The following is a 22,523-nucleotide window of genomic DNA, read 5'->3' as shown; positions in this document are numbered from 1 at the left end:
ATATGCTGGACACTTTTTTGGTAGGTGTTGTGAACCACATTGACAACATGGCTTTTGATTGTCCCTTTCATTTTTGTTCGCTGGTCATGCCTCTCTTTCCACTTTGGCATGGATTTTGTTCAATGGTTTTTGTCCGTTCTTGCACATTGCATCCATGTTGCTGCTAGTTTCACTGAACAACTCTTTTGCCTGCAATTTTACAGTTTCTGCAGCTCTACAGAATGCTATGGCTATTTCCAGGTCTAGAGTTTGCTCTCTTAGCAGTCTTTCCCTTAGACTATTATCTGGAATAGCACACACAAGTCTGTCTTTTATCAGCGAGTCGGTCAGTCCACCAAATTCACACATTTTGCTTCTGTTTCTCAATTCAGTCACATTCCGATCAATACTTTCTTCCCTTTTCTGTACACATGAAAAATCTGTACCTCTCAAACGCCATGTTACGTTTAGGTATGTAGGATACCTCAAACTGTTCCATTATTTTTTCCAGTTTCATTTTGTCTCCTTCATTAGCAAATGTGAAGTTATAATACACCTCCAGGGCTTAATCACCCATGACATGTAAGAAAACTGATGCTTTCACTTTATCACTTTTCTCGTCAGGTCTGATTGCCACTAAATAAAATCCAAAAAGCTGTTTAAATCTTTTCCAATTTTCAGCCACATTATCTGTCAGCTGAAGTTTCACTGGTGGATGCAATCCTTCCATGTTTCACTGTGTTAGCTTCTCTTTGTTGATCAGTTGCTGACTTTAGATTTTACCTTTCAAAGTATTTCCTTTTAATTTCCTTCATCTCAGTTCTGACAGCATATTTTATCTTGTATTCATATGAGTGAGTTCTAAAGTCAACAAATGGATGAAGGAAAATGTTCTTTACTTTAAAGTTGATGTAAACAGCACATGAGACATGCCATGATGCTACAAGTCTTCATTATAGCTCCTCATACTACCATGCCCTGCTCTGTGTCAGCCCCTGGTGGCAGCAAAGTACAATCATACAGTAATAAGGCATTGTAGTTGCATTGCAACCACGATCACTATCATTACAGAGCCCTTATTCAAGATATGAGTAAAAAGCAAGTAGGACCTGAATTAAATGGCTGGGGAAAAGGAAAGAACAGACAGGGAAAGGAGAATAGATCAATAGACAAAAAGTTTTAATTATATGTGGATAAGAGGACAGGAGAGAGGAAAGATGAGAATTGATTGAGGGAGGGAGATTTGGCCTGTGAATGCAGAGCTGAGGGTAAGGAGACAGAGGGAAAGGGAAAGAGAGAGAGAGAGAAAGAGAGAGAGTCAGAGAGAGAGAGAGAGAGAAAGAAGGTGTTTTTATGGAGGTTCTCCACTTTGAGGCCAGCTCCATCTGTGGAGAAAAAAATTAATTTGCCTTTTATAGAGCAGCCCTAAAAGACTGCTACAGCATCACTTTTATGCAGAGTGGTGCCTTGGTGTGTCTTTGAAACCAACTGTAAGCGGGGCGACTGTTGCTGTGGGCCTCCCATCATAAATATCCGGTGTGCAATGGCCAACTTTGTTACCTGTAATCCCCCACACTGCTGGAACCACTCTGGAACATGCAGATTATGGGTAAAGAAGTTGGCTATTCACCATCTGCACAGTGTTTATATTTCACTCTCACCTGTGAGTTCTTGGTTCTGGATATTACAAATCATCTATGAAAATTGTTATCATTGGTGTGGCCACCGCAGCAACCCATCGCTGCATCTTTGGGGCCACAGCTTTGTGATCCTGATCCACCACGACCGGGAGGTTGAGAAGGACGAAGAAGCAGAGCGGTAGCAGGTAGTGGTGATGGGTAGCGGTGGCAGCCACACCGATGTTGACCATTGTGTGATTCTCTGGCATATAATATTCACTGAACAGTCCTGGGTTTCAGGATGACAGCGTCATCGCGACGTCATCAGCCTGCCTTAGCCAGCTGCTTGCAGTGGCAGGACATTTATGGAGCGAGCTGAAGTGCTCTGCTCCACCTCTCACACAAGCCTTCAGAAGGATCAGAGTTGGCACCTTGGAGCTGCTCACTGACCATTTTTGAAGGTAACGTTTGCAATGTAAAAGCGGAGAATCTCTGCCTTTACATTTGGATTTTTTTGCTTTATAAAAGTGCCTAGAACTAGCTAGAGGAAAGGAGACAAAGGGATAGATTGGGGCTGGGGAGCTGATGGAAACTGGAGGTCGATACTAATGGCATCCGGTTGAAGGGTGCTCAGATGCAATATGAAATGTTGTTCTTCCAATGTGCAGGTGTTCTCAGTCAGGCAGTGCATGAGACCATAGACAGACATGTTGGCAAGGGAATGGGGCAGTGAATTGTAATAGGTGGCCACTGAGAGATCCCCACTATTGTGGTGGTCAGAGCTGAAGTGCTTAACGAAGTGATTTCCCAGTCTGCATCCAGTCTCTCTGATGTTGAGGAGACAACAACTGGAGCACCAGGTTCAGTAGATGACACCTGCAGATTCACAAATGAAGTGCTACTTCCCTTGGATGGACTGTTTGGGGGTTTGAATGGTGTGAGGATTGAGTTGTGGGTGCAAGTACAGCATCTCCTACAGGTGTCAAGGGGGAGATTGGTGGGAAGAGGGAAGTGACGAGGAAGTCACAAAGGGAGCAGTCTCTGTGGAAGGCAGAGAGAGGAAGAGAAGAGAATATGTGTTGGGATCATTTAGTAGGTGGTGGAAATGGTGGAGGATGATTTGTTGGAGGCAGTGGTAGGTGAGGACAAGGGAAATCCTGTCCTTGTTGTGCATGGGGGCAGAGAGGGTCAGGGCAGATATGCGGTGTTGGATGATACTCAGGTGAGGGCCATTGATGGTAGTAGAGGAGAGGCTACATTTTACGAGGGAGGGTATGTTGGAAGACCTTGTCCTGGGAGCAGATGTGATAGAGATAGAGGAATTGAAAGTAAGGAATGAAATCCCTACAGGGAACAGTGTGTGAAGAGGTTTAGTAGAGGTAGCTGTGGGAGTTGGTGGGTTTGTAGATGATGTCTCTCTAGATTGTCTCCTGAGACAGAGAGATTGAGAAAGGGGAGAATATTGCTAGAGATGGACCAAGTGAATATGAGGTCGGGGTGGAAGTTGGCAGCAAAGTGGATAAGTTGACAAGCTCATCACGGGTGCATTGAGGCAGCACCAAAGTAATCAGCGATGTAACGGAGGAAGAATTGAGGAGTTTTCCTGCTTAGGCTTGTACCATGGATTGCTCCACATAACCAACATAAAGCTCACATATAGGTGTGGCCCCTATTGGGTACCCATGGCTACCCTTTGACTTGGAGAAAGTGGGACGAGTCAAAGGAGGTTATTGAGGGTGAGGACAACTTCAGCCAGCCGGGAGAGGGTGGTGGTGAAGGGGGACTGGTTAGGTCTAATGTTGAGAAATAAACAATGGGCTTAGAGGCCCTCGGTATGGGGAGTGGAGGAGTATAGTGAGTGAAAGTCCATAGTAAAGATGAGACCAGTGAGTCTGATTATTTACATCTGGATTGCCTTTAGTTATATTTTTCATCAGAAAACGTATGATTTTATATCAGGATACAAGACTCTGAATTAGACCACATTTTGAATTCATTCTGTGATATTTTGTAACTGGCATGTTGCAACTCAAAATGGAGCCTGCTCTGTTATTCATTTCCTGTTGCTGGTTTGCTTTGAGCACTGGATCGTCAATCATGATCTCAACCAATGAACTTCATGCAGCTCAAATGATGTCTGATGTTAGACCTGTTTCCTCTGTAGGTTTTGACAAAAGTATGCTGGGAAGAAAATGCCTGATGCAGGAGCTACAACAACCCATTTAATTCAAATAGAAGGCTTGATTTATTTTGAAACATTAAACATACCTGGGACAATAATAGTCATGTATAATGATTAGCAACTTATCTCTGGAAGTCATCCTGAGTGTAGCATAGTCTTATTTTTCCATAACTCAAACTGGAAAAGGGTATTAAATGTTATTTGAATTTGTGCAACCATTTTATAAGCTCAGCATAGACCAGGCACTTTATAGATTAAGATTTACCTTTGAGTTATAGCCACCATTTTTGTTAGAATGGAATCATGTGTTTTCCCCAGGGGCTCTGGTTTCCTCCCACTGTTCAAAACTTACCGAGGGTTGGAGATCAATTGGGTGTAATTGGGCTCATGGGCCAAAAAGGGCATGTTACTGTGCTGTATGTCTGAATTTAAATTTTAATATTTAACTTTGATATGGTCTCTCAGAACAGTTTCGCTGTCAGACCATGCTGTCACCCCTAATTCCTGAATCTGATCCCATATCCGCAGGTTAGGGTACATTTTTGGCAGTGTGTTTTCTTGGATTTAAGGGAAGGCTCTCTTCAGGACATTCCTTTGGTGCTGCGCAGAGTTGTGAAGAGCTGGAGTTGTGATGCATAGTAATGTATGGTGCAGAAACAGGTCATTTACCCCCTTCAGCCACACATATTTACCAATTTGTGTTAATCTCATTTTTTAAACTCTATCCACATGCCCATCAACTCCCACCCCAAACTCTATCATTCACCTGCACATTAGAGACAATTTATAACCTTTCAACCCGCACATTATTGGGATATGCTATGAAAGTAGAACACCCAGAGAAAATTTGTGAGGTCACAGAAAGAACCTGCAAGCTCCAAATTGATAGCACCAGAGGTCAGAATTGAATCTACGTCTCTGGTCCTGAGGCTACAACTCTAGTAACTGCACCACTGTGTCACTCTGGACTTGCTGCCTTGTAAATTTGCTGCTGTGTTGACCATATCTCCTCCCAATGGTTCTAATCTTGAAAGCCTTCCTTAAAGCGCTGCTACACAGAGTCCTGTTTATATTTCCTGCTCTCCATAGTGCTGAGCTCCCTTTTAAGTAATTGCTTTTAATAAATGAGAAAAACCACAGGTTTTTCTTGAATATCATCTCATGAATCACAAGCCAATGTGTTCAAGTAGAAATATCGACTTAGGTGTATAGTTCAGTTTCCTTGCTGGTCTTTAAAAATCTGAACCTGTGGTGCGCTGTTAGCCAGAATCAGACACACACAGGTAAAGACTGTGCAACAGGCTTTAATCCACAAAGACTTTCACAGAGCCAGGCTGGCTGTGGCTGCAGCAACTCTGAGTGAGGCCTCGGGAGGCCAGCGCAGGCTTATATCCCGGAGGGTGATTGACACCCGAACGGGTGGGGCTTGATCCATTCAGGCCGACTGATTGACAGCCGGCCAGGTGTTGTCCTGTTCCCTTACACTCCTGCAGGTACAGAGGTTGCCCCCTGCAGTAGGCCGGTGGTGTACCACCGCAGAACCATATATGACTATCTTTCAAGAGGGACAAATACATATTTATCTTTATAAATTAGTAGGAGAAACTTGCAAAGACATTGTACATTCTGGTAATGTTCCATTTTAGTCTGTAGTTTAGTTACATCAGAAGTTTACAGCTTCAAGTTCCAGTACAGAGATTTGAGCTACAATCCAGGCCACAAATACAGGGCAAAACTGATGGAAAGCAGTACTGCATGAAGCACTGAAAACAGAAGTCAGATCAGATTTTAAACAGGGGTCTTGTCCACTCTCTCCTATAGATATAAATGACCTCCAATAAAACTTTTAAAGGAGGAAAGGTGTTTACCACATTTTCTTTTATCAACGTCACAAAGATATATTCTGGTTATTAATTTATTCCTGTTATGTGCTTCTTGCTTTGATATGCAGACATTAGTGATTAGATATTACATCTCAAAAGGTATCCTGATGTTGTGAACATCCCAGTTAAATGCATAATCTTTATATACTGTTTATCTCTGCTCAAAGCCAATTTTGTTTTTCTTTAATGAAAATGACTGATGCGGTTTTCTGAACTGAGCAATGTATAAGAAAGTGTAATGAGGGTCAAATAATTTATACTGTATAAAGAAAACTTGATTTATGGATGGACTTCAATTAATAGCTTTAATTAAATTGTGTGACCTACATTGTGCAAGAAACCATTCAATGAGATCATTCATTCTTCATTTGATGGGGATTTAATGGTTTCTGCTTGTTAATTTATGTTAAACTCGAAAGGAATATTTTTCATTTACAAGATTGCTGACATTATACAATCAGTAAATATATTTGTTTAATATAAATAATAATATATTTGAATATGTATTTTGTGCTGTTTCATACTTCGTAAAATTACCCATTTTCATTTGAGGAAATCCACAGAAATTGTAAGGCAGCAGGTTGCTTGAAAACTGTGAGTTCTTTACCAGAGCAGAAGACAACACAAATGCTGTCAATTTAATCTCGCACTTGGGATCGTTGTTGATCAGATTTGCAAATATTAATTGTGCAATTGCTTAGGGAAAAGCTTGGCGTGAATATTGTTGGTTGGTTTTGACATGAAAATGACCTTTCTTATCAATAACAGGTCCAATCCCTGTCAGGAGATAGAACTTCTATGTGGGGTGAGACCTTTTCCTAGTTCTACACTGTTGCAGGAAATCATCTTGAAAGGTGTAATTCAGTTTTTTCTTCATCGATTTCAGTCCAAGCCCACTGATTATAAGAGGACTTGCATTTACATAGAACCTTTCACAACCTTTGGCCTTTTTTTTAGTAAACCTAAGGGTTTTAGTAGCTTTTTAAAAAATTGTCTGTAGAGCTCACCCTAAATATATTTAAATTTAAATGTTTAAATTTAGACAATTTAAATTTAAATTTAGACAAACAGTACAGTAACTTTCAGCCCTCGAGGCTGTACAGCCCAATTAAATCCAATTGACCTGCATTCCCGGTATGTTTTGAACGATGGGAGGAAACCAGAACACCCAGAGGTAACCCACACAGATATGGGAAGTACAGACAGCATGGGCCTCAGTCCCAATCACTGGCACTGTATCTGCGTTGTGCTAACTGCTATGCTAACTGAGCCACCTTTATGCTATCTGTGCTGCCCTACGCTAATGGTGCTGCCCTTATGCAAACCGTGCTGCCCTACATATTTATCACCAAATATAACTTGCTTGTCTGGAAATGTCCACATTTCTTCCTGCATTTGGGAATGAAGCTTGGACCCCTATTTATATTCCCAATTGTGCCAATGAATATTTTTGTCACACAATGGGAATTCTGCTTAAAGGGTGCAAAAGAATGTTTTGAAAAGACTGGCAATGAATCATATTGAAAATTTATTTTGCAATTGCTAAGTTTTATTGTCTCAAAATCCTAGGAAGTAACCTTTCATTGTTTTCATTAATAAAAAGAGAAAAAAAAACATTTGTTCTTTGTCTGGTTTAGCACTGCAGTATCTAATTTCAGTAAACTACAAACTAAATTTAATAAAAGTATAAAGTTGGGTGGTTTTTTTTGTTCAGCCTCTGGATATATATTTGGAGATGTGGGCCAGATGAAACTGCAGTGAATTCTTCATAAAGAGCTCATAAATTACTCATTTAAGCTTGTCACATTGCAATGTGACTGGTGAAGGATCCATTTCACTGCCTGACCTCACAGGATATTCTTATTTGCAGTAAATGACTTGGGAAACAGTTTTGGAGTTCAGTTTTCCAGACTTGCTCCAAGTTGTGGAAGAGGTTTCATTTCTGGAAGCAAAGAAGAAATCAATTCACTTTCAAGAATTACTTCCAGATAGTCGGCTTGTGACATTTTCTGAAATATGCTGATCATTCATGTGACATTTACATATTGAATCAAGACAAGAGACAACAGTGACTGCAGAAGCTGAACTGTGAAGTTAAATAATAAATTGCTAGAAGAACTCAGTGGGTCGAGCAGCATCTACAGATGCATAAAAAAAGATCCACATTTCAGGTCAAGACTGCACCAGGACTGAGAGTGTAGATGGAAGACAGCCAGTACATCGATAAAAGTGAGGCAGAGGCTTATAGTGATAAGTGGAACCTGATGAGGGGGAGATGATGGCTCATTAAGGGAAATAAGGTGTTGAATCAGAGGTTAGCAGGTGATGGAGGGGGGGGGGGTAAAGGTGCATAGTTGAGTTAGTCACTTTAACTCATATATTCCGGTCATGCTCAAAGCAAGGTAATTTCTGGAAAGGTGTCTTTGAAGCCCTAACAAAAGTTCTAGGATTAGAATTACAATCAAATCTATTGACAGCGATATTTGGAATCATAACAGCAGACTGGGCATATGCCTGTCTCTGTACAGTGAATAATTGGCTTTTCAACATTATTGGCAAGAAAAGCCATTACTTAATTGGAAGGATACTAACCTACCTACTCTACTTCAATGGCTCTCTGCTATCATGTTATGTTTAAATTTGGAGAAAATTAGGAGTTGGATATTTGATACATCTTTTAAATTTGAAGAAGTTTGGTGACTGTTTATTCAATATTTCCATATAGTTTACGAATCATAATTCTATATTGGATTCTCTCCTAGATCCTTAAGGTAAATTTGGTTTTAACCAGGAAACCCTTTGTTTTCCTACTACTTTACTCTCAGAATGGACTGCCCAGTCCTCTTTTCTTTTTTTTTCTAGACTAATTAGAGGGGAATTTGCAATAAAATTACATTTTTTTTCTCTTTTTTTTCTTTCGGTTTTACAAGAGGAGAAGACATTTATAGTTAATATATATCTGTTAAATATTAATATGCTTTTTCATACACAATTGTGAATATATGAATGTAATGTAATTCTCCTCTTGTATATGTTTCATATAACTCAATAAACAGATTGAAAAAGAAAGTAGGTGTTGGGGAAATATAAAAAATTAGGCAGGCGGTGGAGGGTAGTGTCAGGGGCTGGTAGGTGATAAGTGAAACCAGATAAAAGAGGATGATGAGCAAATAAAACTAGGTGGGAGAGGGGAGAACATGGGTGAATTGAGGAAGAATTGTGTGCATCAAAGCCCTGGAGGAAGAAGACTGGCCTGCTGGTTAACAATGTGAAAGCAGCAAGATGGAGCCTGAGCATATTGTATCAATATGAAAGCAGAACTCAGAGCAGCAAACAACAGAGGTTTTATAACCTGTCTCTGAGAAAGCAGCCTTGCCCTCATGTCATCAATTTTATTCTCCAGTGACTAGACATTCGCCAGTAATATGGATGGTAGGAGAGATGTTTCTTAACCTGCCAAATATTTCCAATGTTTATTTTTATGAAGTAAAAATATATTTTCTTTCTTGGATAGTCATTCAGAGAAATTACTCTCTTTGACTATTAATGTGGAAATAAAGCAAATATTATAAATTTGGTTTCAGGTCAGCTTGGTTTCATCAGACATATTAGAGCACAATGGCAGAAACACCAGAGATCTCCTGTGAAGAGCTGGAAGAACTTAAAGATGCATTTTCAAAAATTGGTGAGTAACTGAGTGAAATTATTCTCGCAATATTAGGCCAGGAGGGATAAATAAGATTGCCTTGCTGGAATGAAGGAATGTAAAACTGGTATCCCATTACTATTTGCGTAAAAATGCAATCACTTGTTAAAATACCCTCAACTAGTTTAAGGTCCTGCTGCTCCATCACCATTTTTTCTATGGTGGCATGGAAGAAATGACTGAAATTCACTCCCAAATGTTTACATTTATTTGCCACAAAATATCTAGTTCAATGAGGGTTCTTCTGGTGAATGATCTAAGAGGGTATTAGAGATACCCTCGTATAGCTGTGTAAAGAGCACAGTTTACTAGGTAAAGGATTACACTGAAAATGAAGATCAATTAGCAACGAGCATAATTAGCACTGTTGTGGGATTCATCAATGAGCTTTATGGCTATGGAGAAGAAATAGTGTTTAAACCTGAAGGTGTGTGCTTTCATGCTCTTAAATTTCTTTAACCAGAGGGTGGTGAATTTGTGGAATTCATTGCCAGAGTGGCAATAAAGGCCAAATCATTGAGTATATTTAAAGCAGAGGTTGATAGGTTCTTGATTAGTAAGGGGGTCAAAAGTTATGGGATGAATACAGAAGATGGGTCGAAAGGAAAAACACATCAGCCATGATTTGGATGGCATTGCAGATACAAAGGGCCAAATGGCCTTATTCTTTTACTGTCTTATAGTCTTAAGCCTTCTCTTTGATGAGAGGAGCAAGAAGGAAGTGTGTCTGAGGTGTGATTGGGTCTCTCAATTGAACAAATATCAGATCAGGGGCATAAAGGTTTTTTACAAGCATAGGGCATATTTTGGTTATCATGCGTCAGATTAAGTTATTCAATCACAATTTTAGTCCAGCAATGCTTGATTATGGACAAATCTTCTAAAATATAGAAAATTTCATCACTTCTGCTCGATACTATTCCTTTAAAAAGCTGATAACAAAGTGTCCAGATCCATATAGAAATAGAGTCAAGATCCACATGGAAATCAGTAGAAAAAGATGAGAATTTGGTGTTGCTGTTGTTTTATTTCCTGCAGTTGACCTGAAGCTTTGTGGAGCTTGCTATATTTTCCCTCTGCTGCCAGAATGCCAAAGTGAGTTTTCTAGGGAACTCCATCATATCACAATCTGGAAACCCATCTGCAGGATGTCAGGGTGGGCAAGATGCTACCAGCCACTTATCACCACTGAAATATCTACAGACAGAAGTACACGTCCATCAACAGTATTTAAGTCCATCACACTCTCAAAACTGACAGCATCTCATATTGAGTCAAATCACTGTGGTTTTTATGATTTTAAAGGCTTTAAATTATCCTTATTTTCTTTTATCAGACCTTGACAACTCTGGATACATTGAATATAATGAGCTCCAAAATCTTTTTAAAGAAGCCAACCTGCAAGTACCAGGCTACAAACTTCGTGAAATAAAAGAAAAATTAGCAGATTCTGGAAATCGTAAAGATCGAATCAGTTTTGAAGAATTTATTGAAGTAGGTTCCCTTTTGTCTCTTTGGGTTTATTTTTGTTTAAATTACCATTTAAACCCATAATCGCTTCAGAAACATTGCAAAAGGTAAGGAAAACCTCTGCATCCATTTCATTGAAATACTTGAGGTGTCATCACTGAACAAACCAACTAATTAGGACATAACAAAGTCTTGTAAACATTAACATAGTAATTGATCTTTTTTTAAAAATATTGGATAAATCGATAAATCAGGAAATACCGGGATTTGCAATTTCTGTGAGAGTGGACAAATAGATTCTCCATTTAAAACCTGATCCAATGGATGGTGTACTGTTTGATGGCATATAAGACCCATGGGCCATGTAACATTCTCCCCAGACCATTTCAGCAGGAAAATAAGTGGATCTTATATGCCATCAAATATGGTATTTTTGATTTTAGCTCTGTGTAGCTCTTTGTGTTGCCTTTGACTCAGTGTAAATGACGCCTGAGTTCAGAATATATCTCTCCAAACCATCCATTATTGACTATTTTCACAGATGTGTGTGTTGCTGGTAGAGCAACTTTTATTTCCCTGTGCCCTTACTGAAATGGTGAAATTAACTTTGATCCCAAAACATTTAAATGATGAAATATGCTAAGAATTTGAAAACTTGATTTTGACATTTTAATTCATACTTTCATTTTCTTCCTGCCAATAATTGTAGTCCTTCCTGCCACAGTTCAATTAGAAATTTGTCCTGCTATTGCTATTTTAATTAACTGGCCATTTTCTGAAATCTGTTCATTGTTCAAGGTATAAAACTCTAAGAGTTCTGTAAACCTCTAAACCCTCTCACCTCCTTAACTTAAAAGCTCTTTGCCCAAGCCTTTAACTTCCTTTATTTGATTCTCATAGAAGAGCCATAGAAGAGCATGGAAACAGGCCCTTTGGTCAACTAAATCTGTGTGAACCATCATCCACACATTTACACTAATCCTAACTTTGATCCTTTTTTTATTCTCCCTACATTCCTATCAACTCCCACCAGATTCTACCATTCGCATGTATGGTGGCCAGTTAACCCACCAACATGCGTATCTTTTTTAAAAAATAATTTTTATTTTTCACATTGTGAACCATATCAACCAAAATATGTGCAAACATTTCTCATTAAATTTACACAGTGGTCTTTTCTCCCCTCTTTTTTCCCCTTTCCCTCCCTCCCCTCTATCCACCCCTCTCCAAAACCCATAAATATTCAACATATACAATACAATAAAACCATAAAACAATATTTTCACACAAAGGAAAATAAACAAGAAAAATACGTCATCTATTTATTACATACTGAATCTAGTCATTTTGTCTTCTTATCATTTTCATTCTCATTTTAGGGGATGGAGGTCATAGGCAAGCTCTCTCTGATATGTTCCATGTATGGTTTCCAAATTTGTGACTTTATTTTTTAAATACATTTATTCATTTCCATGTACTCATGCTCGCTTCCATTTTCCAAGTTGACATTATACATTTTGTTGCTATCACTAAGGCTATCATAATGAATTTTTTTTTGCACTTTATCCAATTTGAGGCCTAATTCTCTACTTTTTATGTTACTTAAAAGAAATATCCCTGGTTTTTTTGGTATGTTATTTTTTGTAATTTTATTTAGTATCTGATTTAATTCTTCCCAAAACGTATTTACTTTCGTACATGCCCAAGTTGCATGTAATGTTGTTCCCATTTTCTTCTTACAGCGAAAACATCTATCTGATAATGTTGAATCCCATTTTTTAAATTTTTGAGGGGTAATATATATCCTGTGTAACCAATTATACTGTATCATGCGTAACCTTGTGTTTATTGTATTCTTCATAGTTCCAGAACATAACTTTCCCCATATTTCATTTTTTATCTTTATGTTTAGATCCTTTTCCCACTTCTGTTTGGGTTTATAGTTTATTTCATTTTCCTTATCTTGCAGCTTAATGTACATGTTGGTTATAAATCTTTTGATTATCATTGTGTCTGTAATCACGTATTCAAAGCTGCTTCCTTCAGGTAATCTCAAGCTGTTTCCCAATTTATTCTTTAAATATGCTTTCAATTGATGATATGCAAACATTGTTCCATGAGTTATTCCATATTTGTACTTCAACTGTTCAAATGTTAATAAATTATTTCCCAAAAAACAATTTTCTATTCTTTTGATTCCTTTTCTCTCCCATTCTCTAAAGGAAAGGTTATCTATTGTAAAGGGATTAGCAGATTTTGCGTCAATAGTAATTTTGGTATTTGGTAATTCGATTTTTTTCCTTTCTAAGTGGATCTTCTCCCATGTATTAAGTAAATGATGCAGTACTGGTGAGCTTTTATATTGCACCAGCTTTTCATCCCACTTATAAAGTATATGTTCTGGTACCTTTTCCCCTATTTTATCTAGTTCTATCTTAGTCCAGTCTGGTTTTTCCCTTGTCTGGTAAAAATCTGATAAATACCTTAATTGTGCGGCTCTATAATAATTTCTAAAATTTGGTAACTGTAAACCACCTTGATTATACCTCTCTGCTAATTTATCTAACGCTACCCTTGGATTCCTCCCTTTCCACAAGAATTTCCTTATTATTCTCTTTTAGTTCCTTAAAGAATTTTTCTGTTAAGGGAATTGGTAATGTTTGAAATAAGTATTGTATCCTTGGGAACACGTTCATTTTATTGCAGTTTACCTTCCCTATCAACGTTAGCGGTAATTCTTTCCAATGTTCTAAGTCTTCCTGCAATTTCTTTATTAGTGGCTGATAATTTAGTTTGTACAAGTGGCTTAAGTTATTATCTAACCTGATCCCTAAGTATCGGATTGCTTGTGTTTGCCATTTAAATGGTGATTCTTTTTTTAAATTCTGTATAGTCTGCGTTACTCATTGGCATCACTTCACTTTTATTTGCGTTGATCTTGTACCCCGACATTTCTCTATATTCCTTCAATTTCTTATGTAATTCTTTTACTGATACCTCTGGTTCTGTTAGGTATACTATGATGTCATCTTCAAATAAGCTGATTTTATACTCCTTCTCCTTAATTTTTATCCCTTTTATTTTATTTTCTATTCTTATCAGTTCTGCTTAAGGTTCTATTGCTAAGGCAAACAATGAGGGGGATAGTGGACATCCCTGTCTAGTTGACCTACTTAATTTAAAGTGACTCGATACATATCCATTTACTGTTACCTTTGCCAACGGTCCATTGTACAATGGTTTAATCCAATTTATATATTTTTCTGGTAGATTGAACTTCTGTAATACTTTAAATAAGTAATTCTACTCTACTCTGTCAAAGACTTTTTCTGCGTCTAGAGCAACAGCCACTGTTGGTTTCTTATTTCCTTGAACTGCGTGGATTGGATTAATAAGTTTGCAGACATTGTTCGCTGTTCGTCTTTTCTTAATAAATTCAGTTTGATCTTGTTTTACTATTTTAGGTACACAATCGGCCAATCTGTTTGCTAATAATTTCACTATTATCTTATAGTCTGAGTTAAGTGGAGATATTGGTCTATATGATGCTGGTGTTAATGGATCCTTCCCCGTCTTTGGTATTACTGTAATTATTGCTGTCTTACATGAATCTGGCAAGTTTTGTGTTTCTTCTATTTGGTTCATTACTTCCAGGAGAGGAGGAATTAATAACTCTTTAAATGTTTTATAAAATTCTATTGGAAATCCATCCTCTCCTGGCGTTTTATTTTTCGGCAGCTTTTTTAATATATCCTCTATTTCAAATGGTTTTATCAGTTTGTTTTGTTCCTCTTCTTGCAATTTCGGCAGTTCAGTTTTAGCTAAAAACTCTTCTATTTTATCATCTTTCCCCTCGTTCTCAGTTTGGTATAATTGTTCATAAAATTCCTTAAAATTTTCATTAATATCTGTTGGATTATATGTAATTTGTTTGTCCTTTTTCTTTGATGCCAGTATCGTTCTTTTAGCTTGTTCTCTTTTAAGTTGCCAGGCTAATATTTTATGTGTTTTTTCTCCCAGTTTGTAATACTTTTGCTTTGTTTTCATTATGTCCTTCTCCACCATGTACTTTTGTAATGTTTTGTATTTAATTTTTTTGTCTGCCAATTCTCTCCTTTTCGTTATATCATCCCTTTTTACTAATTCCTTTTCTGTACTTACTATCTCCCTTTCCAACTGCTCTATTTCCTGATTGCAATCCTTTTTTATCTTAGTCACATAACTTATTATCTGCCCTCTAATGAAGGCTTTCACTGCGTCCCATAATATCAATTTGTCTTTCACTGATCCTGTATTTATTTCAAAATATGTTTTAATTTGGTGTTCAATAAACTCCCTAACTTCCTGTCTTTTAGGTAGCATAGAGTTTAACCTCCATCTATATATTCTTGGTGGGATATCCTCCAGTTCTATTGCTAATAATAGGGGTGAATGATCTGATAATAATTTAGCTTTATACTCAGTTTTCCTAACTCTCCTTTGAATATTGGCTGACAAAAAAACATATCAATCCTTGAGTAAGTTTTATGCCTACTCGAATAATATGAATATTCCTTCTCTCTTTGGTGTTGCCTCCTCCATATATCCATAAGTTTCATTCCCTGCATTGATTTAACCATAAATTTGGCTACTTTATTCTTTTTACTTGTCTTTTGTCTGGTTTTATCCAACATTGGGTCCAAATTAAGGTTAAAATCCCCTCCTATCAATATATTTCCTTGTGTGTCTGCAATCTTCAAAAAAATATCCTGCATAAACTTTTTATCCTCCTCATTAAGCGCATATAGATTGAGCAAATTCCAAAATTCTGAGTATATCTGACACTTTATCATTGCATACCTCCCTGTCGGATCTATTATTTCCTCCTCTATTTTGATTGGTACATTTTTGTTAACTAGTATGGCTACACCTCTTGCTTTTGAATTATAGGATGCTGCCGTTACGTGTCCTACCCAGTCTCTCTTTAGTTTGTTATGTTCCGCTTCAGTTAGATGCGTTTCCTGCACAAATGCTATATCTATTTTTTCCTTCTTCAATAAATTTAGTAGCCTCTTCCTTTTAATTTGGTTATGTATTCCATTAATGTTTATAGTCATAAAGTTCAACATGGCCATCTTCTATCTTACATACACCTCTTTGCCACCTCCATCCTCCTTTTCCCCATTTTCATCTCTTAGTTTTCTCTTATTACACTTAATGTACAACAACACATTTGAGACATAAAGTATCCCCGCAGTTCCCACATCCACTAATACCTTAACCCCAAAAGCTCCCCCCTCTTTGAGTTGCCCCATATCCCTTGCCGGGCAACCACAACTCCCCTTTTCATTTGGATTGCGATCTTGTTCGCAGCATCAACTGATTTTGCAGTGACGGTTATTCCCCCTCTACCCAGCCCTCTCCAGAAAACACATATAACAAAGCTCTCTCTCTTCTTTTCCCCCCCTCCCCTTCCTCTCTTCCTTCCCTTCTCTTTTCCCTCTTTGGTTCTTTACATATACATTGTTTTTACATCTTTATATATACTTTATCACCGTTCTTCATTCTTGTTACATCTCTTCTCCTGTCCCGAAAACGTTCTGTGAATTCTTGCGCTTTCTCTGGATCCGAGAACAGTCTGTTTTGCTCCCTGGGTATAAATATTTTAAGCATGGCTGGATATCTTAATATGAATTTGTAACCTTTTTTCCATAAAGTTGATTTCACTGTATTAAATTCCTTCCTCTTTAAGAGTTCAAAACTTATGTCTGGGTAAAAAAAATTTTTTGACCCTTGTATTCCAATGGTTTATTATCTTCTCTAATTTTACTAAGATGGATCTTGGTTTTTGATGTGTCTATGGTTTCGGAGCTAATGCTCTGTGTGCCCTTTCTATTTCCATTTCTTCCTGCATTTCTGTCGTTCCCAGGACCTTCGGGATCCATCCTTTTATAAATTCTTTCATGTCTGTGCCTTCTTCACCCTCCTTCAGGCCCACTATTTTTATGTTGTTTTGCCTACTATAATTTTCCAACGTATCAATTTTCTGAGATAACAACTCTTGTGTCTCTTTTGTCACTTTCTTCCAATTTTTCTCTTAAGTCATTTACTTCCATTTCTACAGCCGTTTCCCGCTTTTCCACACTCTCTACTTTTTTTTCCCCTATTTCTGTCATTACCAGTTCTAACCTTTGCATTTTATCTTCTGTTCTTTTCATTTTCCTTTTAATTGAATTAAATTCTAATGATAACCATTCTTTTAGTGATCTCATTTGTTCTTCAGAAAAGACTTCATCTATATTTTGTTCATCAGTTTTACCTTTTATTTCTCTTTGTCCATCGTTTTACCTTCTATTTCTCTGTGAAGATCTTGGTTTTCTTCTTCCTCTTCTATGTCTGTATCTATGTTTGTGTCTTCTTCTTCTCTTCTTTGTGTCTGTGTCTCTTCTGTTGTTCCTAATGAGCTGCTTTTATCTCTATGACGGGCCTCTTCTTGCTGGGCCTCTTGTTGCTGGTCCTCCCCTCCTGGGCTGCTCATCTGTTGTGCTTCCTGACGTTGGTCTTCTTGTCGGTCTTCCCTCCGTCTATCTCCCACGTCTGTTTTGTTGCTCCCTCTTCTGCTGTCTTCCTTGTCCTCCAGCTGAGAGCCTGGTGTCGGGCGTCCCTCAGCTGCTCACTTTGTGACAGCCTGCTTCTCTGCTGAGCCCCCCTCCTGCTGGTGTCCTCTTTCTCCTTTGATTGCGCACTGCGCACTTTTGTTTGGCTCCGAGAGCCATTTTTGTAGTGCACCTACATAGTTAAAGCTGTATTCTTTATTTGGAGGTATGAAATAAAGTTCTAATAAATATATTGTCATTATATTACTTTCAATAAATTATTTTATGGAGACCTATAAAATTACAAAAGGAAGTTATGAAAGAAAAGACAGATTAGAAGCAGGGAGGTTATTTCCACTGGAGGGTGAGATTAGAAGTCTGGGACATAGTCTCAGGATTCAGATTAGACTGAAGACAGAGATGAGGAAGAACTGCTTCTTCCAGAGAGTAGAGAATCTCTGGACCAAAAGGAACCAGATGAGGCTGCCTCACTGAATGTATTTAAGACACAGATGGATAGAAGTTTGAAGAAGTGGGGAATTAAGAGTTTTGGGGAACAGGCAGCTAAGTGGAGCTGAGTCAATGACCAGATCAGCCATGATCTCATCAAATGATACAGCAGGTTTAACAGGCCAGATGACGAGGCAACTCCTGCTCTTATTTCTTGTGTATTATGCTCTTAATAATGCTCTCAGCATTAATTCTTGCTGATCAACTTTCTTGTTTCTAAACTTAATAAGTATAGGAAGGTTCTCATTTATTCATATAAGTGTAGGTGATTTTAGAAGTAATATGGTTTTTTTTCAAATTTTTTTCTTCATTGACAGAAACTTCCCACTCGCCTATTCTAATTTATATTTTCCAGTTCAGATCTTGCATTGTTCAGTTGCACTCTTGGTGAGATACTGATAATGGATTGGTAATGAGGTTCCTGGACTGTTTTGCAACATTAATAGCTTTCACTTTCAAAAGCTTGCCACACAGAAAGATAGTTGTTCAGGATCACATGCTATCAACAGCAGATATGATTGAATGCCCGAAGTAGCAAAATTGGTTTTTTTTTGTTGGTTTGACATACATATCAGGAGTGTTAAATGAGTAACAATTTTCCCCAGCAGAAGATAATAAGGAAAAGGATTTGACTGAACATATGACCAGTTTGAAAAAAAAATGGGAATTCCACTGAAGACTTTATACACTGAGTCGCAATTGTATAGAACAATGGTGAGGCTAGTGTAGAGATTTGTCACAAAGGCTTCGGTGAAATGTAAGTTTCACTGAAATGTATTGAAGGGTATGGAGAGCAGAGTTAACCCAAGATTCATTAAGAAAGAGTAGCCCCAGATGTGTTGGAATAATATATTAATATACTAAGTACTGTGATTTGTCTTGCCTTTCTTAATGTCAACTATATCACCCGTTATGGTATAAAAACAGAAAAAGCTGGAAGCACTCAGCAAGCTAGGAAGTGTTAATGTAAATAAAAGCAGAGTTAACATTTTAAGATGAAGATACCTTTTTTTCAGATTTACAAAAGGTGCAGCTGTTTGATTTTCACCACCCATTGTGCTCAGTGAGAGCTCAATCACTTTTGAATTAGAAGCTTGTGGGTTCAGGTTCCACACCACAGACCTCACTTGACTGTTAAGTGCAGTATTGCAGGAAGTGTAATACTCTGACAGGGTGCTGTTGTATGTGACATTAAATTGAAGTCCAGTCTGCCTTCCATGGTGGACAAAAAAATTCCACGGCATTGATCTTGAAAAAGACAGAGAAGTTATAAAAAGTTCTTGTCAATATTTACTCTTTAGCATAACAGGTCATTGCTAAGTTTAGGAGCTATTGTGCATAAGTTGGCTGCCTAATTTCCTAATTTCTGCATTTCATCAGTACCTCATCTGTCATGAAAGGCACTGCAGAAATATGACTTTTCTAATAGAATTAAAGTACATGAGTTTGAAAACACGCATCTCAAAATTTGACAGTTTCTTACCTGTGCTATTAGATATCTAAATAAACCATTCATCAGTAAAAGATGATTCCTTGCACTGTTAACTGTACTTATCTCTTTAACATCATACATGACATTTTGTATCATGTGGCACATTGCTTTTAATCTTGCACTATATGTAGGTTTACTTGCCTGGATAGCACATAAAATAAAGTTTTTCCACTGTTCTGTACCTCTGTACTCATGATAATAAGAAATTAAATGCAATATTACAATAACTGTAGTGTGGTAGGTAAGTCCCTGCCTATTTTCTTGGTTACATGTGCGTGCTTATTAAATCTTCTTTCTTTGGCTTGGCTTCGCGGATGAAGATTTATGGAGGGGTATGTCCACATCTGCTGCAGGCTCGTTGGTGACTGACAAGTCCGATGCGGGACAGGCAGGCACGGTTGCAGCGGTTGCAATGGAAAATTGGTGGGTTGGGGTTGGGTGTTGGGTTTTTCCTCCTTTGTCTTTTGTCAGTGAGGTGGGCTCTGTGGTCTTCTTCAAAGGAGGTTGCTGCCCGCCGAACTGTGAGGCGCCAAGATACACGGTTAAATACCCCTCACAAAATAAAACAAACACAAGGCTATCAATAGCACCATCTTGTAATATCAGATCCATAGATTTGCCACCCACTCCTATCCTGATGAAATTTATAATCCTTACTTTCAAATTATTTAGTATTGATGGTTTTTGTGCCCATTGAAACATGTCTTGTATTTCCACAGCTTTCCTATGGTTTAAAGAGTGATGATGTTGCTAAAACATTCAGAAAACAACTCTTGAAAAAAGAGGGAATATGCGCTGTCCATGGAACTGAAAAGTCTAGTGAAGGAACTCAGCACTCATACTCAGGTACTACAGGTGGTTTGTTCACTTTGTGTAGTCTGAATTAAACTTGACTAAACCCACCTCTGAAACTCAGCATACATAGAAGTCAAAGATATACTGTATAACCAACATTTCTGGCCTGACCCCTTTGTGAAGGTATGAGCAAAAAGTAATAAAAAGGAAGGGGGAGGAGGGAAGAAAGGGCAGGGAGGAGCATTGGCCAATAAATGAAGGAGGGAAGGAGAGAAAAGCTGAGAATTGATTGGGAGAATGGATAGCTGTGAATTCAGAGGTTGAAGAAAGGAGACAGAAAGATAGAGAAAGAAAGAAACAAGGGAAGGGAAGCTAGAGGAAAGGAGACATAGGGAATGAGAGAGTCATGGGGTGGGGGGGGGGAGGTTTGGGCCTAATGGAAAGAGGACTATCCTATTTGGTGCCACATTAATTAGTTATTGTTCAGTTAGTCCATTTTGATTTTGGATAAAAGGCTATGGAAAATATTCAATGGAATACTCAGTACAGAAAATACCATCGTTTTATCAGAGACCTCTTATTCATGTATCTGTGTGGTAGTGTCTTCAGACTATGTACCTGGATAATAGAGTAAAGAAGTATTGATTAAAATTAGTTAAAAAATCATTAAAAACAAATCCATGAAGAACTTCTTTGTTGTGGATGTTTAATATTTTGATTTGTCAATTTTCCATTCACAAACAAACCAGCCAGATTGGGTGCAGACCTGTAGATTTTTAAAAAATGTACATTGAAAAGTCTTCCCCTCCCCAATGTCAGCACGCCTTTTCTTAAATACTGTGCCCAAAACTGTACTCAGGACTCCAAGCGAGGTCTCACCAATGCTTTACAGTTTCAATATTACTTCCCTGCTCTTGTATGCTATTCCTCTAGAAATGAATGCCAACATTGCATTTGCCTTCTTCACCACCAACTTAACCTGAAGATTAACCTTTAGGATATCCTGCACGAGGACTCCCAAGTCCCTTTGCACCTCCAAATTTTGAATTTTCTCCCTATCTCAATAATAGTCAATCTGTCTATTCCTTCTACCAAAGTACATGACCGTACACTTTCCAACATTGTATTTCATCTTTGCGCATTCTCCTAATCTATCTACGTCTCTCTGCAGCCTTTTGGTATCCTCAACACCATCTCCCCTACCACCTATTTTGGTATCATCTGCAAATTTATACACAAAGTCATCTATTTCATAATCCAACTCATTTATATACAATGTAAAAATAAGCAGACCCAACACTGATCCCTGTGGAACACTACAGGTAACCAAGAGCAAACCAGAAGAGGATCCTTTTATTTCTACTTTCTATTTTCTGATGACCAGCCAATTCTCTAGCCATTCTAGTATCCTTCCTGTAATTCCATGGGCTGTCATCTTGTTTAGCAGCCTCATGTGTGGCACTTGTCGAAAGCCTTTTGAAAGCCCAAATACACAACATCCACTGCATCTTTCCTGTCTCTCTCACTTGTGATCTCTTAAAAAAATTACAATAGGTTTGACAGGCATGATTTTCCCTGAAGAAAACCATGATGACTTAGGCCAATCTTTTCATTCACCTCCAGGTATTCCATAATCATATCCTTGACAATCGATTCCAACAGCTTCCCAAGCACCGTCGTCAGGCTAATAGGTCTATAATTTCCTTCCTGCTGCCTCGCTCCCTTCTTAAACAGCGGAGTGACATTCGAGATCCTCCAGTCCACTGGAACTATGCCAGACTTCATTGTTTCCTGGAAGATTATTACCAATGCATCCACATGTTTGTGCAGTTGTATTACGAACAACTTCTGTAGTTTCAGTAATTTGATTATCAGATCAAATTAACAAGAAATTATATGAACAGGTCTTGCTGGCTAGAATGAGCAAATAACTGAGAACAGATGAGAATGAGGACGATGCTTTTTTTAAACTCTACTGGAATAATGATTGCGGTAACCAACATCCCACAGTCAGTTGGTGAAGGGTTTTCCCCAGTTATTTCTCAGTCCGTTAACAGGAAACCTGTGCTTTTCACAGTTAGAACTCGTTAACTGCAGAGTGAAGGACATTGACTGCCAATGCCATGCTACTAGCTGATATTTCTTGTGATCCTATAACTGTTTTTAAACATGAACTAGTGTGTTCTGATTCATATTTAAAATTATATTAAGTTGTGCTATTCAAACTTAGTGATGTACAATATGTAATGTGTATGGAGGGAAACTGATGGGGGGGCAGTGGAGAGGAGAAAAGCATGGGGGTACTTTTGTAA

General features: G+C 38.0%; 1 protein-coding gene across 2 annotated transcripts in view; it reads left to right on the top strand.

Annotated features, from left to right (window-relative positions):
* Positions 1-22,523, top strand: part of LOC138738768 (plastin-2-like) — a 95,115-nt gene that overhangs the window by 29,714 nt on the left and 42,878 nt on the right. For both annotated transcript variants that reach the window (XM_069889658.1, XM_069889657.1), the window contains exons 2-4: positions 9,248-9,348; positions 10,706-10,863; positions 20,136-20,262. In XM_069889658.1, coding sequence (XP_069745759.1) covers positions 9,282-9,348; positions 10,706-10,863; positions 20,136-20,262 — 352 coding nt within the window. In that variant the 5' untranslated portion in view covers positions 9,248-9,281. The remainder of the gene's footprint in view (positions 1-9,247; positions 9,349-10,705; positions 10,864-20,135; positions 20,263-22,523) is intronic.

This window comes from Narcine bancroftii, chromosome 7, assembly GCF_036971445.1.
Source record: "Narcine bancroftii isolate sNarBan1 chromosome 7, sNarBan1.hap1, whole genome shotgun sequence".
Lineage (NCBI taxonomy): Eukaryota > Metazoa > Chordata > Chondrichthyes > Torpediniformes > Narcinidae > Narcine > Narcine bancroftii.
The sequence above is the reverse complement of the archived record's forward strand: the minus strand, read 5'-3'. Positions and strand labels throughout refer to the sequence as shown.